Source organism: Numenius arquata, chromosome 5 (assembly GCF_964106895.1).
Source record: "Numenius arquata chromosome 5, bNumArq3.hap1.1, whole genome shotgun sequence".
NCBI classification, from domain to species: Eukaryota; Metazoa; Chordata; class Aves; order Charadriiformes; family Scolopacidae; genus Numenius; species Numenius arquata.
This window is the reverse complement of record NC_133580.1, coordinates 31,192,460-31,210,451: the sequence shown is the minus strand read 5'-3', so window position 1 is coordinate 31,210,451 and position 17,992 is coordinate 31,192,460. Positions and strand designations below refer to the sequence as shown.

Here is a 17,992-nt window from a genome sequence, read left to right as displayed (position 1 = left end):
TTGGACTTGCAGGGCATTTCAACAAAGTCAAAATACTTTTCAGAGTGATGGTAAGTACTTGTTTTCTTCCTGGATCAAGAAGTACCTGCGAATATGTGAGGCTCAAGCTCATATTGCCTTTCTCCTGGAATGGAATTCAGTCTGTGAGCATGTAATAGGTCCGAACTACTCTGCAGATTTTTTAAAAAGCAAAATTTTGGTGGCTGTCTTCCAGCTCCCTCTCAGGAGCTGTTTAAATAAAAAATAAAAAAATTCAAAATTCATAAATCAATTTCCCTAATTTTCAATTTAATCATTAAAATCATGTGGCAAAACCTATAAAATTTTTTGCTTAAGCCTTTAAAGAAATGTTGCTGTCAACAATTTTGCTCATTTTTCATCAAAGTAGTACGTAGGGAAAGAAAATACCTTTAATGGGACCCTGTGTTGTGTTTTATGGCTTTGTGACAAAATATGTTAATCTGTGATTAGTGTATATTTACAGTGGGCACTCAGTAACAGCAGCTGTTACTGTGTTTATACCAGGACCAGTGCTCTCCAGAAGCCTGATGGTATTACAGCAGTTTGGATTCACAGTGGTGCGGAAATGCATTTTTTGGATGTAGGACTGTTTAAGAAATGGAATTGCCTGCCCTTTCACGGTCTAGCCAGCATCTCTTTCCAGCATCACATGTAGTGGCAGGGAAAGATTAAAATACTTGCTACAGGAAAGAGAACTAAAGGCAGTAGAAGAGCAAATTTGTTTCTGAAGTGAGATTTGGAAATAAAATGTCAGCATGATAGAGCATAATAAGCAGCATCTACCAGAGAGCAGAGGAACAGGTCTTTTACGGTAGTGGTGGGACTGTTTGAACAGCACAGGGATGTTGAAGGAGGGAAACATGGCCATGGTACTGCCTGTGGCAGTGCCCTGAACCAATAATGCCTTTAGAGGGTGAGTTTGGTTTTTTTTTTTCTTCCCTTTTTAAAATATCTTCTGGTTTTGAATGCTCTCAGTCTCAATTTCAAGATGACTGTAAGCCCCAAATGGCAAGGAACTTCTTTATATTTTCCTGATGGAAGTGTAGATTTGAGGATATTCAGGTATTTCTGGAGCAGCGTAACAAACACACCGCATGTCCTACATTGGTACTGTGTGTCGGCCACAATATGCTTAAATTTGAGTCTGGAAGTGGGGCAGCATCTGTTAAGGGAGAGCTTGGCAAGGTTTGTTTCAAACCAAAGGGCATGGCTCGGAAATGAAGTCTCAAGGGAACTAGACGACGCCAGCTCCGTTGGAGAAGGGTGATGGGATTCACAACCCGCTTTTGTCCTGGTGTCGTTTTGCAAGTACAGCGGCTCTGGCTGGTGGTGAAGGACCTGACTCTGGAGAAGAGCACAGGAAAGGCCGTTGCATTAACCTGGTCGAAGTGATGAAATGTCTTGCTGTGCAGAGTCACTGGTATCCCACAACAGGTTTTTCCTTTGGCCTGATGTCTCTAGCCACTGCTGCAAATCCTGTGGCTGTTAGTCACCCGGCCAGAGTCCTTAGTCATCTTTCTGTTTGAAAACGAAGAAAAGAAAAACCCACAGATCTGGGGAAACCCCAAGGGAAAATCTGCTTTGGTGGCAGAGACCGGTGGAAATTCTGAAGGAAGGTTTGACAGTAAGAGGTGTTCCTCTGCTGCATAATGCAAAACGTGAAAAAAACATAGCGGCAAAGAATCCGGGGATTTCAAGCAAGTTCTGAAACAATTATTTTGTGCTACAAAGTTTGTGTTTATTAGACTAGTAGTAAAGTTATGCTCAGGACCAGCAAAAGCCATCCTGAGTCTGCTTTTGTGATTGAAGGGCTACACACAGTTACCTTCTGACTACCTTTTTTTAACGTTGGGATTCATTTTAGGTGCTGATATTCAGTGCCGAAATCATGACCTCTAATAGTGAAATGTTTAATCAGTTAGAATTCAATCAGATCTACAGCAAAACCTGAAAAATTCTTAAATAAATTTGAACATAGTATGAATTTGTTAATCTGGTTTTTGTTTGTTTCAGTGTCCTTCATTTAGCCATTATCCACCTTCACGCTGAGCTGGTGAAAACCCTCTTGGAAGTGATACCTGATTTGAATTATAATGACATCATTAACATGAGAAACGACCTTTATCAGGTAGGCTGTTGTGGTGGGATAAGTGTTGTTGATTGTTCAGCCAGCAGAAGAGAAATTACAGAACTTACCACCCTCTTATTTTTCTTCTGTTGGTTGGAATGAGCCCAGATCAGACTGTAATGCAAACAGGTTTAGAAACACAATGACGGATGGTAAGAATGGTGGAGGAGCACGAGCCTGTTTTCACTGGTTTAGTTCACGACTCTCTTCGATGTTAACAGAAACATCTCCATGGGTTAATGGTAGAACAGGTCAAAAATAGGAAATCCTTCAATTTATGTCTTTGTTATTTGGTTTCTCTGTTACTAAAGCAGCGGTGTGGATTACAGTGTGCCAACTCTGGGCTCTTCTGACCTTTCTAACATAGGATGACTTGGGATCATGAGTCAGTAGCAGCGTCATCAGTTATCTGAAGCTGTAGCAAACTATGCCCTTCCTATAGCCCAAATGGTATTTGTGCCCATCACATGAGCACCAAAATTTCCCTTTCATTTCGAGATTCACATTATAGCAAAAGAAAAAAAAAGCCCATCTTTTACCTAGTAGGAAAAGAACTCTTAGCTGCCAGGCACAATTCTGTCTCTTCAACTTCACCCGTGACAGACTCTGAGGTTTTTGTATTGTAACTCAGAGAGGCTTTAAAAAGAGCTGTGGAAACCTGCCTGGAAAAGAATCTCTTTTCAACTGTGCGCACCGTTTGGTTGTCCCAGAGGTAACCAGCTGGATGTTACACGGCAGAACTCTGACATTTGTGTCATTTCTTTTGCTGTGAACAGTAAAGGCAGGATTTTATTCTACACGGGTAATCCCAGAGGGTTTATTTTGACTTTTTTGTTCTTTCACATTTCATTTTTATGCTTATATAAAGCAAGTTTGAAATGTGGAGGTTGATGAAAGCAAGCAGAAGATCCTGAATTGAATTCTGTGCCCTCTGTTTAACGGGCCCAGGAAGCAAAGCTGTGCTCCACACAAGAAATAGATCTCTTAACTACCAGGACCTCTACAGCTCTTCCTAATTTCAACTTAAACCTTAAGCCAGTGGTGGGAGGGAGTGTAGGCTTGGACTAGAATTTTCCTTCTGTACAGGTATTCTGAAAGCTGAATCGTACGTGTACCCTATAGATTCAGTAATCAATTGCAAATATGTTGACGAATGTATTGACAAACACAATCGTATTGTACAGGGCTGGAATTAGTCTTTTTTTTATAGTCTTCTGTTAATATAAGGATAAAGATACGGAGATGAAATCTTATGCAATTTTTAGATTATTTTAGTGTTGGAAATATGATTTCCCAAACCTTACTGGAATGCTTACTGTTTAAATACATACATTTTTGAGCACGTTCTACGTGATACTGTTCACTGGCAAGGCCGTCAAGAATGCAGTGTACAGCTGAGCTTTGGAAATACTGAAAACCTCTGGGCCTGAGAGCCTCTCGGTGCTGCAGGTGTCTTTGCACAGAAATGGAGACGGTGCAAGTAGAATCAGGCAGTTGGACACACGCTGTGTAAATGCACAGTTGTTCTGCACTTTGACAAATGCCCAGAACAGCCAGATTTTCGTCTTTTCTGTGCAGAGTCATTTTCGGGGCTAAGGAAATCCTAAGTCCATGGCTGCGAACCCCCTATTCAGGAGCAAAATTAGAGCACAGTTCAGTGCCAAGAGCAGGTTTGGGCAGGCCCTGGGAAGTGCAGGCTCCCTCTGTGGCATGAACTTGGCTGTGGGGCAGCTGGAAGCGGGGTTACAGTGTCTGGGGGGCACAGGGATTACCCCATTTCCTGCGTCCCTTGCACCACAACGCTCAAATAGCCAGGTCAGTGCCCTGCCTTATAGAGTAGGCAATGTCTTTGTTCCTCCCAAAGTCCAACTGCTGACACTGCCTTGCAGGCAGCTTTTATTTCCATTAAGTAGAAACCCTGTTTGCAGTATACAGTAGAAAAAAAATGTACACATAGGCAAGCTTTTCACTTCTCTTAGCTTTGAAGTGGAGTAACATCTTCTCGCACCAGGAGCTTTTATGGGTTTAAGAGATTTCTGTAGAAGTGACGTAGCTGTTGCTTTTCTTCTCACGGCTTATTTCTGTCACTTCTAGACCCCCTTGCACCTGGCAGTAATCACAAAGCAGGCAGAGGTGGTAGAAGACCTGCTGAAGGCTGGAGCAGATGTCAGCCTTCTGGATCGCCATGGTAATTCTGTCTTACATTTAGCTGCTACTGAAGGAGACGACAAGATTTTGAGTCTGCTCCTCAAGCATAAGAAGATTTCTCTGATGGTTGACCTTTCCAATGGTGAAGGTATGGAAAGATAATGGCTGTATTTTACACTTTTACACCGGCCAAGCACACCTCAATTCCTGCCAACACAGTGTGTTTACACAGGTAGATACAGAGCTTGGAAATAGCATCTTTCCCCATTTTGCACATGCTGTCCTTGGCTTTTATGTGCCTGCAGTCACAGATGAGAGAACACGGACATGTAGGTTCTCCGGTTACACAGACAAGATTGGGAATGCCGCATGACACAGTATGGATGTGAATTATTGTTACTGTATATTCTTTTTAATCTCACAAAACTTCAAGCAGTGTGTTCCTCCTGAAACACCTTATGCAAGCACTGCTTTAAAAAAAAAATCCCCCCAGAAGAAAATGTTTCCTCCTTTCTAGTGAATGAAATCCCCTCAAAAATAATTTCTGGACCAGTGTCAAGTTTTATATCTGGTACTTTGTGACAACACAGAAGTAGAGCCTATAAAATAACCACAAAGACACAATTATCCCATTTTTCAGTGGCATGGGTCATTCAAACTTAGTACTCCTGCTCTGGTAGATTGTAAAATGTCTGACCTAACGCAGTTTTTTTTTGATTCCCATGACATCGTTAAGTTCCTCAGAGAGAGGGGTTGGTTTGCTTTTTTATTAATTCTCTCTTGTTAGCTGGTGCAGCTAATCTTGAGGTGACAGGGCAGTGTGACCTTACAGGGGGTGATACTAAAATATACTAATTATTCCCCAGACTGTTTCTAGAAGAGATGTTCAGTAGCAGATGGGGCCAGTGCAGGGTACCTACTTGTTCAGTACCAAGATGCAGATCTTCTTAAGGCTGCTCTCCTTTGAGGCAAAGAGATGCTCTAGGTGAGCTCTTTAGTTTCTGCAATCTCTGCCACCTTGTAATCTTTTTCGTGAATGGCTTTGTCTCACACAAGAACACAACTAGTTCCAATTTACAAGAACCAATTTACAAGAACATTTTTTTTAACACCATATTTTAGCGTACAAGCAGGCAGAATAAGTCACTTCTGCTCAGATAACTACAGTAACTCTCACTCATTTTACAAATCTCATAGATGTGGCCATTTCATGACTCATTATTCTGACATTTCCATATTTTTCAAATATTAACGCACGCAGTGGATGGGTTTTGTTTTGTTTAGGTCTCAGTGCAATTCACATGGTGGTGATGGCAAACAGCATGTCCTGCCTCAAACAGCTCATTGCTGCTGGAGTTAATGTCAACGCTCAGGAACAAAAATCTGGACGAACTGCATTGCATTTAGCTGTTGAACAAGAGAACATCCCTTTGGCAGGCTGCCTCTTGCTTGAGGTAAGGGCAGAATTTCTTTCTCCCAGGTCTTTTCACTTACATGTTAAAGAAACTCTTAAAAATCCTCGTGCTTCAAAGGAACTGAAGAAAGGGGGTTTTCCTGTTTATTGACTTCATTACTTAAATTGGTATAATGGCAAAATTATCGCTAGTGTTACTCATTATTACTTGTTCAACGCTGCTGGTGACCCTTTTGCCCAAGCTGAGGAATTTACAGTTTGTGACCCTGACCTGAGTGCATATGCCGTGTTTAATTTGCACCAAGTAAACCCGGCAGCCAATGGAACTGCTCGTGAGCAAGTTAATCACTTCATCCGTGTGAAGTGGAATGTGCATACAGCTGTGCGTGGAGACATAGTTGTGTATATCTATAAATATTTGTCTCATCTCTTTAACACCTTGATCCTAGTGTTCTTAATCCTACACGTGCACAGCTGGCTGGGGTAGCTTTCCTTGGTATCCGTGTACAAAGGTGCCAGCAGCCTGCCTGCCTGCTCTCCTGAAGAGCAGACTTGTGCGCACACCAGTTCAGGCTCCAAACGCCGCGGGGAATCAGATGGCAGAACTATTACACAGGATGCAAAGTAGCTGTTATCTACCTGACCTCTTCGGGTTTATATGCTCTGCCTCCTGCTGTAACACTGGAGCACACAACCACCAACTGTTCCTACACGCAGATGCTTGTAGTGACTTTCGAATGCCTTCTTTCCAGGCTACAATTAAGAGTTTTACTGCAAACGGGCACGGAATAGTGCTTATTGGCACAGTAGCAATGTTTATGCAGATATGAGTCTCTGCAGCTGTATTGTATAGACGAGTAGCGCTTTTCCTTTTGTCGTTCAATAAAAACTTAGGGTGATGCAGATGTGGACAGCACTACATACGATGGGACAACTCCTCTTCACATAGCAGCTGGAAGGGGCTCTACAAAACTGGCAGCAGTTCTCAAAGCAGCAGGTATGAAAACAGATATTTGCTGGAGAGTTTTCTTTCTCAGTGACATTTCAGGTTAGAAGGCTGCAAGCAGAAAGGAATGTGCCGGTGAACTTGTTTAATGAGCAGAAGAAATCAGATGTTAAAAGCATGAAGGCTTGTTTTTCCTCAGGGAAGTCCTACTTTCGGGTGCTGTACTACTCTTTAGCACCATCTAATGGCTAAAAAAGCAAATTATGGTAGTCAAGAAAATCTCAAGCGCTCTTGGAAGTTTTTTTGAGTATTTCTTTTGTAGTTTTTTATAGCTGAAGAAGGAGAGAAGAGACCTCGTTACATAGTTGGGATAAGTGCTGGACTGCTTTAAAAACAAAAAAAAAAATAGGTCACTGAAACATGAGCTTGTTAGTGACTCCCTTTTCATATCACTGTGGAAGAGTTAGTTTTAAATATTTATTGGAACATTTTTCCAATTGTATTTAGACCTGATATTTCTCCTTTGAAACAGAAATCTAGGCCTCCCGGTGCTCTGGCTGCGTGCTTGGTCTTACAATAAGAGCCCCGCTTTCTCTGACACTATGAAAAGCAGCAGCGCAGCAGCTCACCATCGCTTCAGCATGTACCTGCCCCGCTCTGTGTGAGCCAAGAATGGGACTGGAAGGCAGCTGATACAGTCATAGCTCTTCCTCTGGCCCCTAACACTCTGCTGGTCATTTTTTCCCTGTTTATAACAGAGCATAGCATTATATAGAGATGTGACGGCATTTAACTTTAGTTGATAAAAAAAGATTTCCTTTACTTAGGATGAAATATAATGTAGCTAAATTAGCAGATTTGCCATTCAGAACTTAGAATACGTATTTTAAATATTGTTGAAAAGCAACTTGAAGCCTTTTCTTAGGAGTTTTTTTGCATACTAATTTTCCAGGTGCAAATCCTCATGTTAAAAACTTTGAGCCGTTGTTTGATGTAGACGATGTGAAAGAAGATGAAGATGAAGGGATTGTGCCTGGAACGACACCACTGGATATGGCGGCCAACTCTGAGGTATGTGGTCTGGTTTTTTTCTTTTGTTTTTTTTTTAATAATAAATAGTAGTTTAGCTGTCTCTGCCAGCCCTTTTCATCCACAGTCCTTTCAATGGTGACAAGCTACTAATTTGCCATCAAAAATTAAACTAATTCAGCCACAAAAAAACCCCATGAAATAGCATTGGAAGAAAGCTCCAGTTAACAGACTACTTCGGCTGAGCAGGAATGACCAGGCACTTCTTTAAATAGTTGCACTACAGTCTGCCCAGGTGGAAAAGTATTTAGCTGTTCAGGCAGCTGGTGTTTGAAGGCCCACGTTCAGAGACACACCCTAGTGGGTTTCTTTGCTGCACGTTCTTCAGAATTGCAGACTTTATGTACAGGGAAAAAACCAATGTGCAGTTGGTTTGGTGTGAGCGTAAGGTACAAGCAATCAGCATCTCTAATCACGTGGAGGTGGGGAGTGGTACTAAGCCTTAGGTGAAAATCTAACCCAGGCTTTGTTTTAAATGACTAGTTGCAGACAGGCAATAACTCCTCACTGAGCCACTGCTACTGCAAAGGCTTACGTATTTATTTACTGCAAAGGCTTCCTCCGTATCTTGAAACAGTTGCCAGATGACACAGCAAAAGGGCAAGGGAGATCAACTTCTCAAGATTTCTCCCTTAAGCTTTGCACGGGTCTTCTACAGTATCTTTAGTCATACTGATTCTGGGACAGAAAGAAATGCTCATTTACAGCTGGAATTAGGGCTTTATACAATACTACTGAGACTTGTCAAAATAAACGCACACTAACCAGGTTTCTGCTAAATACTGACTTTAATATATTCTCTTAGGTGTACGACATATTAAATGGCAAACCCTATGAGTCAGCGGTGGTTTCGGAGGATGTACTGACACAAGGTAACATCTATAAAGAAGACTTGACAAGATCCCTTTAGTAATTGAGTACGGAAAATGTACTGGCAGAAGACATTGCCCTGCAATAGCTTGTAACTGAAATGGGGAGGGAAAAGAGGTACCCTCCCACCCACTCACTTATAGAGTTTGCGTGGTTCTGACAGGAGGTAGGTCACAAGGACACAAAGGAGTACATTTTCATTATTATGGCAATACATTAGTACGCACTGGGATTGATGGACACTAAAATGCTCTTTAATTTGGTTTTGTTTCTGCTTAGAAATGAACTGGTGCACAATTTGTATAAATAATAAAACTATTTCTCTGTTCCCCAGGACATCTGAGACAGCTGAATGAGAGTTCCAAGATGCAGCTTTACAAACTATTGGAACTGCCCGATCCAAACAAAAACTGGTCCACTCTAGCACAAAAACTGGGTCTTGGCATACTTAATAACGCCTTCAGGTTGAGCCCTTCCCCATCGAAAACTCTGCTAGATAACTATGAGGTAATGTGGCTGTAACAAGTTAAAAAGAACACTCAGACATGTAGAGAACCTTTGTCCTCCTGCACGCTGGACAGTGCAGCCCTTCGGTTTTAGCCGATGGCGAGCATCTGGTGTCTTCTCTCTTAGGTTTCTGGTGGTACAGTTCAAGAGTTGATTGCTGCTTTGAGAGAGATGGGTCACACAGAAGCCATTGAAATCATTCAGGAAGCACTACCCATCTCACAAAGCCCGTCTCACCTGGAGGACAAGACAGCAAAAGCTCTTCCGTCGTCATCACCACCCACCTTTGCAAATGGAGAGACAGGTAAAATTGACAGCAAAACATCTGGAGCTGCATTTAAGAAGTTTTTTCTATTCTCCCCCCCTCCACCTTGGACTGCTGATAGATTGGATGGTTTCTTACACACAATGCCCAGGCTGCTCACCTGTTTCAGAAATATTTTACTGCAGCACAACTTTCTTGTTGGAGACTTTTGCTATGCCTAGAAGAGAGGAGGAAAATGGAGCATTTGAATCAGTAGCCCTGAATTGCAATATTGATTATACTGCCTCCCTTTTCCGAAACCAGTCATCTGCCACTTACTCATAGTAATTCCTTGGATGTACTGGGGATAAGTTTTAAAAGATAAATTGGGCCATGATCTCTCAGGCCTGTACAAGTGCCATTATATTTTGAGGGGGTTTTTTTGGATTTCCCATTTCTGAATAAACAAAAATGGTTTGGGTTCATAAACTTCTCAGTAATCCTTTGGTATTATATTTTTCGTTCCGTAGCGTGTGGCAGTCCAAAATGGCCCAGTGTTGTCTAGGCAGAGAAATCAGAAATGGCTTAAGTTACAAGGGCCCTCCAGCAGTTCATGCTGTCCAACTACTGCCTCAGAGCAGGGCAAATATAACATCGCATGAGGTTGCCCATGTCGTGTTCAGTCGAGTTTTGAGCACCTTCAATGATGGAGGTCCTATGGTGTTTTTGGGCAGGGGACTCTAGCAACAGAAAACCAGCGGTTGTGAGAAGGCAGTAAGTCATCAAGGATGTTCAGTCGCTGCCTGGCCATGTCAAGTAACAAAACCCTTGTGTGTTTTCCTGATGCCGTGTTCAAACACCAGTACTGCTGCCAACACCCTAACGTGGAAGCTTACACCCTATGTGAAAATACTGTAGATGATATTTCTGAAAAGAAAAAAGAAACCCCACAGTAACTCCATCCTGGTCTAACCTTGCCAGTTTACTCTCTATACAAAACTGTTCAGTCATGGAATGCACCTTCACAGCTATCCGAAAATGTGCTTGTACATATATTGCCTCTTTAGATTAATCTTGAGGGGTAAGAAGGGTTCTGCTGCTTTGCAACATAAATGGACTGTATCACAATTTTATCTTATGATACTGTCTTAGAAAAATAATACTGAACTCCACTACGCTGACCACACCATATCTTCAACTCGGATACTCTTCTCTTGCAGTCAGGCACTTCTTTTGTGGATCTTGCATAGGTGACAGCTGACTTCTTCGTATTTCAGCCTTCTTACTAGATGAAAATTATTCAAGTATTTGTCTCAAAAGTAAATCTGTAAGTGAAAGAACATGAGAAAGTTTTAGGAGCCTCATCCTGGAGCTGTATACTTACACAGAATCTAGGAATCTGAGCGCCAGAGAACCTTTTACCCAGTTACTACCATGCTCGGGCAGAGTCCTGACTAGTGCTGTGACAGCATTAGCGTCAGCGGAGCACCAGGCTTCTCATCCCATCCAAGCTCCAAGTGCAGCCGATCTCTGCCAGCAGTGCATCAGATCATGTGCTTTGGTCAACTGAAAACATTCAGCACAGCTTTTTGTGTTATAATATCTATAGTTGTTTTCCCACAGAAGAGCTTAAACCTATCGGTTTGCATTCCTTAGACTTTTCTGAAAGCAACATTACTGCAGCAACACAAAGGATAATATATTTCCCTTTTCTCTCTTCCTCAGGCGAGCTTTATAATAGCAAATTTCAAGACAACGAAAGCATGTGCGACAGTGGTGTGGAGACCTCCTTCCGCAAACTGAGCTTTACTTATTCAGACTCTCTGAACAGCAAGTCATCAGTGACACTTAGCAAAATGACCCTGGGCTGTGGACACGAAAGTTCAGTGCAAAACAGTTACATAGCCAACTAGTAATATCCCATTAGCAATACGCAGTTACAGGAACAAACGTGACATTTCAAATGACGTCGGTGTCATCCTGGCCCGAGGGAAGCGAGTTCACAACCAAAAGCATGCGCTGGAGGAACCACCCACACACCTGAACAAACAGCGACTTCAGCAAGCGACTCCTAACCGTTGCTTCCTTCAAGTATGTTTAATTGTATTCATTTACAAGCCATACACAATAACCAGGGCTCTGCTGCTGCATTAATACACAGGGCTGGACACCGTGAATGACTGACGGAGCTTTTCTGGTTTGCAAGGATTATCTGTTATCGATGAAAGTCATCACTCCTTGTCGATGCATAATACCAACTCACTTAATAAAAAGAGGTAAGGCACACAGAGCAATCAAAGGATACGGTATCTAGCTGCTCTCTTCATAATTTTTGCAGCACAGTTGCATGAAAAAAGCTCGTAAAGTAGCTGGCAAAGAAAAATCATTACTTTAATCACAATGACAATTCAGAGAGAAAAGAGAATCCTAAAAAAAAAGAATCTTGTATATTTCAAATAATGTATTTAAACTTAACTTTGGTGCCTCATTCAAAAGAAATTTCAAGTTTGGTATTCTCCTATATGTAAATAGTTTTTTTATATCTGTTCCTTTTAAAAAAATGTGCTTTTTAAATGCCTATTTTTATTTTACTTTACTTTTATAATAAAAACCCAAAATGAAATCTCGTCTTCACTTGTAATTTCTACATATCTTTCAAGTAGAGTTATTAAAAATTTAGATATTGATACAAAGTGCTTTCCAAGTACTAAAATAAATAAAGGGTTGCAAATCACCTGTCTTAACATTAAGTATCTTTTATGGTGGGAGACCAGGAACATCAGCTACTGCTGAGCAGCTGTGCCTTGTCTGTGCTTTAGAACCAAAGACTGATTCATGGTCTCTTTTAGTTCTGTTCTCATAATTACGGCAGCAGAGAATCATTTACACTGAAACCAACTATTTCGCATCTCAGCAAAACTCTGAGGAGACAGTTCTTCTTTGGGCTCTCTAGAAACTCCTCTAATAACTGTGTTCCTGAGCAGCGTTTCTTCTTTTGCATGTTAATTCCGAGATGGTGAGTGTAACTGTTGCAGATGTTGGCACTAGCAAGAACAGATACCAGATTTCATGGTAAAAAAGCAATGAGCAGCACCGTACCATTGTCACTCACTTGTAGCTGATTTTCTTGGCACGAAGATAAGATAGAAATTGACGGTGCTGTTCTTGGCTCAGCTCAGTCTTCAGTAACCCGGGTGTCACACCTGAGAAAATGAATCAAGGTAAACCTTGAGAATTGTAACATTTAGAGCCAGTGTTTGCTGTAATGAATTAAACAATGGTTAATGAAAAAAACCCTTGTGAAATAATTTTATATCCAGCTGAATTACTTGAGTATGTTAATTACTTCCAGAAAAACAAGATGCATAATAGTAAAAATGCCATTCTTTCTCTCTGTTATTGTATGTATAACCTACACATGCAGTGCCAAAGGCATATGGATGTTTTGTTTCAGTAATGTACTTCTCCAGTGTTTTCTTTGCATTTCACCATAACAGAAGCAGGCAAAGGTTCTCATACTCTAGGGATGGAAGAGCTTTTTGAGCCTTAGCAGAGCTGCTGGCTGAGTCAAATGCACCTTCTGCTGCCACAGAATTTCCAGCACAGGGGACTAGCAGAGACTTGTATTGAGGCTCCTACAATTGCCCCTTGCCCCATCCCTGGAGGGGTTCAAGGCCAGGCTGGATGGGGCTTTGAGCAACCTGCTCTAGTGGAGGTGTCCCTGCCCATGGCAGGGGGGGTTGGAACCAGATGATCTTTAAGGTCCCTTCAAACCTGAACCATTCTAGGATTCTACAATCCTGCAGGTCACCAGGGCATCCTTGGTGTTGGTTCACACCTTTTAGCCTTATTTCTGACCAGCTCTGCTTTTAAATCACCACAAGGCACCTGGATCTGTATTTCCTTAAGCACTTCGTGACCAAATGCTGCATAATAGCTGTTCGTTAGGCTAGTGATCATGCAATGAACAGTGGGACATCTCCCCTAGGCCCTGTGTATTCAAGTGCTTTAAATGGCAGCCTGGCAGCTTCTTTCCTTGCAGCATCTCAGTTTCTGTCTATTTAACAAAAGAGGCTTTGGTCCTCTTTTTTTTTTTTTTTTTTTCTTCCTTTTACCCTTCTGTTTAGAAATAGAAAAATAGTAATTTTAAAGTATTCTCACTATTTCAAACAGGAACACTAGATTTTTAGTTGAGTCATGTAATAGAACAACTCTTCCCATCTGCCTTAACCCTTAGCATCTTAAGTATGCATTGCAGGCATGCCACACAGTTCTTAGAACTAGGCAAGAGTAGAACACACCAGCTAGTGTAGGACACACTACAGAAACTGGCATGACATCTAGTAGAAGACACTCCTGTTCTCTTGTGTGGTTCCTATTACCCCAAGCAGTTCAGTTAAAAGAAAATGCTAAAACACAGCTTTACTCTTTCTGCTTTACCTTTTTTCTTATTAGTAGGTGGTCGTCCTGTACAGAGCATGCTGATTCTTGTACTGATGGCATCTGGGAGAAGGTCAGGCTCCTTGCAGGTATGAGGACAAAGGCAGCACACAGAGGAACCAGGCCTAGCAAGAGAAAGTGTAAGCGATGCAGGCAAGTCTTAATAGAAACATTTAAAGCAGATGAATTCTTCCTAACAGATAACTGTCAAGACATATTTATGTGCCTCATCATCGTATCTGCTCACCTCGGACACAGATTTATCCTTACACCTCCTTGCCCAGAAAGGAAGCGCCATTACTATTTCACAAGTGCGATGGAATAAACTAAAAAATAGTCCTGCAGGAACCCTGAATTCGCTGCCTGAGAGTTCCTGTCTACACCTGGCTGATAGAGAGAAACCGCTCTCACTTAACTGCTAAAAAGAGGGTAGTAATGGTGTAACTCAGTGTTACGTTTTCATTCAGCGCAGTAAGTTGGCGTGTCCACCTCACTGCATCTTGTTGCACAGGGTATCGTCCCCAGTCTGTTCCATATTGCCTCTGAGGAAACAAAACTGAGAAGGGTATTATTCACTAAGGTCTTAAAAGTCAGGATTAAGTTGGGTTGGTTGTTGTTTTTTTTTTTTTAGATTTGTGCATGAACAGCAACAATGGCGTTTCTGGGGTTAAATTTTTTTTCATTAGAAGTTTTCCTAAAACTTCCCCAGCAAGCTGTCAGGCTCTTATTTACTCAGAGCAGGGCATCTCTGCGCTGTGGCTGGATGAGCAGTACTGACTAGGCCCACACCACAGTGGGCTCTTCTAATGCACTGCATCATGCCGCAGAAAGCCTGGTGCGCATTTCCGTTAGCAATTAAAGCGCTGAGGCTGGAGGTACGGTCAAAAAGCATCAACCGACAACCTCAAACTGATCCTTAAAAGCTGATTTTACTGGTTTGTCCTTCTGAGTGCTAGTCGCTTTGACAGTGACTGCACAGATTGAGCTGGAAACATTTGCAATATTCAAATGGAACAATTAATTAAATATTAAAATAAGAAAGGTTATCTAATTAAGCTTTTTTTTCTTGGAATGTAGAGAGGTGTAACCTTTGGGCATCCTCAGTCGAGTTGAGTATTAATTTTAAATTAATTGCAGTGAGGATCGAAATCTGAAATAATTCTAAACAATCTGCAGTTGCAGTAATCAGAACTTGCTACGTTATTTTGCTACTGTATTGCAGTAATAAAAGTCAGAAACTTGTGGAATGCAGCAAAAACTCTTAACGAGATCAAGCTCTCCACACTTTCTTTCACAAGAAACCACCTGGGGGCTGGCTCACACCATCGCTCCTTTACTCCTTTACAGTTGTTGGGGAAGTGAGCTGAAGCTTAAATCCTGGTATATGACATGGTTGTTGGTAAGCCAGATTCCCAGGGCCAGCATGCCAGAGTATTACTGTCTGCCTTACAGGCAAAGAAGGACTGCTACAACACAGGAAGAGAGAGAAGCTGCAATGCTGGCAAAAGCCTGGAGATCACGATGTTTGCAAAGAGGTGTCAGAGGCCGCATTTACGGTTTTGATTTTTCACCACCGTGAAGAAGGATTGAAACCTTCAGCTCCTGCCTCTGACAGCAGCACGCTTCCCCGCCAGGCCACCAGCTCGACAGACCACGCTCGTTCTTATTTAGAGCTCCTATTCTGGATTACGCAACTCCCCCCTAGGCCATACAGCCTGGCTCAATTCACGGGCCATTGGTTCTAATACGCAAGGGTAACATCCCTTCTGCCACAGCTGTTCCCCGCAGAGTCCATCAGTTCCCCAGCCAGCCACAAAGTAAAAAAGCTACCCAAAGGAAGAGCAATACTGAACCACTCTGCACTTACAGAGCCCATCAAGAGATCTCAAGATCAACTCCCAAAAGCAGACCCCCAAGAGCAGGTCCTGGCAAGCAACCAGACTCACCACCTTCCTCCTGACTAGTCCTCAGGGTGTTGTTTCCCTTCATGCCGCAGCACATTTCCTTTGCTGTACTGGCCGAAGCTACCTCCCTGTTTTGGCTACAATGCACACTAATAATTAAAGCTGACATTTACAGGTCTTTACTAACTGACTCTACTTCCTACAGTAAGATGGCCTTTCCTCAACGGTGGCAGGGACAGAACCAAGTAATATTAAGGTTCTGTATTTTTCACTTAAGTTTTGGTTTTCCACCCTAATTAAACTAAATTGGGGCTTTCACTATCTTGTAACAGCTGACTGGAAAGCAGAGTTATGTAAACCTGATTGACTGGAACATGTCCTTAAACATTCAGACCACAAGTTCCTGGATGACTCAACTTTTACCCCTCGGAGGGTAAGAAAGAAAAGTGCAATTCTGACAATGTAAAGGCTGGCTTGGAAGCTACAAAACCAAACTGTTCTTTACTGAGAAGAAGAAACTCACTGGCCTGTTCCTCTGCACGTGACACCGCTACAGGTCACTGAAGTGGTGTCTGCTGCATATCTCCAGAATCCAAAGGGAACTAATCAAACTAAAAGTACTGAAGAAAGATGTGCCCCTAAGGCAGAAAAATTACCCAGGCCCCAAGGTGTGCAAGCAGCAGATAATAACAAAGCCTGACGAAGCTTCACAGCTGCAAACACTTACTTAGAGAGGAACTTTAGATATATTTATACATGCTTCTTTCCTGGAACAGATGTAGAAGAACTTGGAAAAGCTTTCAAGGACGTGCTCCAGTAAACTGGAGCAAAATAAGTCTTCCTTCTGTGGCAGAAAGTACCAACAAAGAGGTGCCCTCTAAAGCTCAAAATGTCTCTATGGGTCTTGAATGGGTTCAGAGTCAGATCTCTGCCAGAGATGAGTTTCAGGACAATGAATTAGCCAATGCCATACAGCTTTCCCTCAAAACCTGCTCTCAAGTTCTGTTCTTGGCTCCTGCTGAGGGGAACTCTGCTGCTTTGGCCACCTGTGGAAAACAGCCCAGAGGGAGCCCCGAAACAAACAAAGGCCATCAGCACAAGCAAACCCTGTGATCCCTTGACCAAAACATTGCAAGAATACTGATGAGGCCACTCCGCTCTACTGTTGCCACCAATAATTTAATGACACTGAGGACAAGCACCATGACACTTACCAAATGCTTTTTCTAGTGCTCCTGCTGCTGATCCCCAGCCCATCAGATACAACTGGCAATACAGGTGCTGCCGAGTTGCTGCAACGGCGCTCGCATGGCTATAGATGGATGGATGTGTCTGTAGGAGTTTTGGGAGATCTCTTCGCTGTTGAATTGCTGTCTGTGCCCTGATCTGAGACAAAGGCAGAACAATGTAACCAAGTGTAGCACAGTATGCAACAGCAAAAGTACCAAGGGGAAACAGTTAACCAAGGTACACCTTACAGCCACGGCTGCACAGGGAAGAGAAGAAAATAGCATCTATAAATACATACGTACTACAACACCAGGAAACCAAAAGAACACATTAAGGATATTAAGACAATAATGGAAGTGAACCTCCCCCATAAAATTCTGCTTTGAGCGCAAGCATTTGGCTTAAGCCGTTCCTAATCTTTCATAACAGCCCTCAGTACCGAATTAAAGCTTTCCAGTGAGAAGGAATGGACCCACTCTTTAGGGAGCTTCTGACCTTCAAAATTAACAGTAATTTAAAAATTGTCTGAACCTTTTTTATGCCAGTCTGGAAACTGCAGAAAGCAACAGGAAACAAAACAAAACAACCAACAAAACAACACCAAAACCCCAATATATTTTATAAAAGAATGCGTTTCTGCATAACAGTGCGGATAGGCATCAGTTGCATAGCCACTTCATCAATTATTGATCACGTACCACATCGTTTCTTTCATGATTTTACCTAAAATTTGTGACAGGCTAAACAAGCGTCATAGTTACCTAAATTCAAGGTTTATGGCTTCTAGCAATCCAAAAGCTCTTTTCTACATCTCTGAAATGTCATATTCTGAGATGCACTAAGGACAAATACCATCAACCTTCAGATAGTCTTCTTGATTGTCTTTGAAACAAGTAATTCCATCAAAGTTTTATTTAGATAACACTATTAAGTGCCATTTTGAAATTCTACATAGATGTTGCTGGCAGAGACACTTCTACATCAATGTAAGAGAAAGACATCAACCAACCTGCCTTTTTCCTAATACACTGCAGCAATATTTATTAATAAT

General features: G+C 42.0%; 1 protein-coding gene and 1 long non-coding RNA gene across 3 annotated transcripts in view; one reads left to right on the top strand and one right to left on the bottom strand.

Moving 5' to 3' along the window:
- NFKB1 (nuclear factor kappa B subunit 1) overlaps nt 1–11,981 on the top strand; it is a 47,574-nt gene extending 35,593 nt beyond the window's left edge. For both annotated transcript variants that reach the window (XM_074147071.1, XM_074147072.1), the window contains exons 15-23: nt 2,035–2,149; nt 4,244–4,445; nt 5,582–5,751; nt 6,606–6,708; nt 7,610–7,728; nt 8,552–8,618; nt 8,951–9,123; nt 9,250–9,427; nt 11,093–11,981. In XM_074147071.1, coding sequence (XP_074003172.1) covers nt 2,035–2,149; nt 4,244–4,445; nt 5,582–5,751; nt 6,606–6,708; nt 7,610–7,728; nt 8,552–8,618; nt 8,951–9,123; nt 9,250–9,427; nt 11,093–11,280 — 1,315 coding nt within the window. In that variant the 3' untranslated portion in view covers nt 11,281–11,981. The remainder of the gene's footprint in view (nt 1–2,034; nt 2,150–4,243; nt 4,446–5,581; nt 5,752–6,605; nt 6,709–7,609; nt 7,729–8,551; nt 8,619–8,950; nt 9,124–9,249; nt 9,428–11,092) is intronic.
- LOC141464279 (uncharacterized) lies at nt 8,521–17,099 on the bottom strand. The gene is made up of 6 exons (XR_012463256.1): nt 16,926–17,099; nt 13,808–13,932; nt 12,480–12,570; nt 10,536–10,692; nt 9,549–9,605; nt 8,521–9,407 (listed from the first exon to the last, which is right to left on the bottom strand). It is a non-coding gene; the product is annotated as an uncharacterized lncRNA (long non-coding RNA).
- Nucleotides 17,100–17,992: the final 893 nt, after the last annotated feature.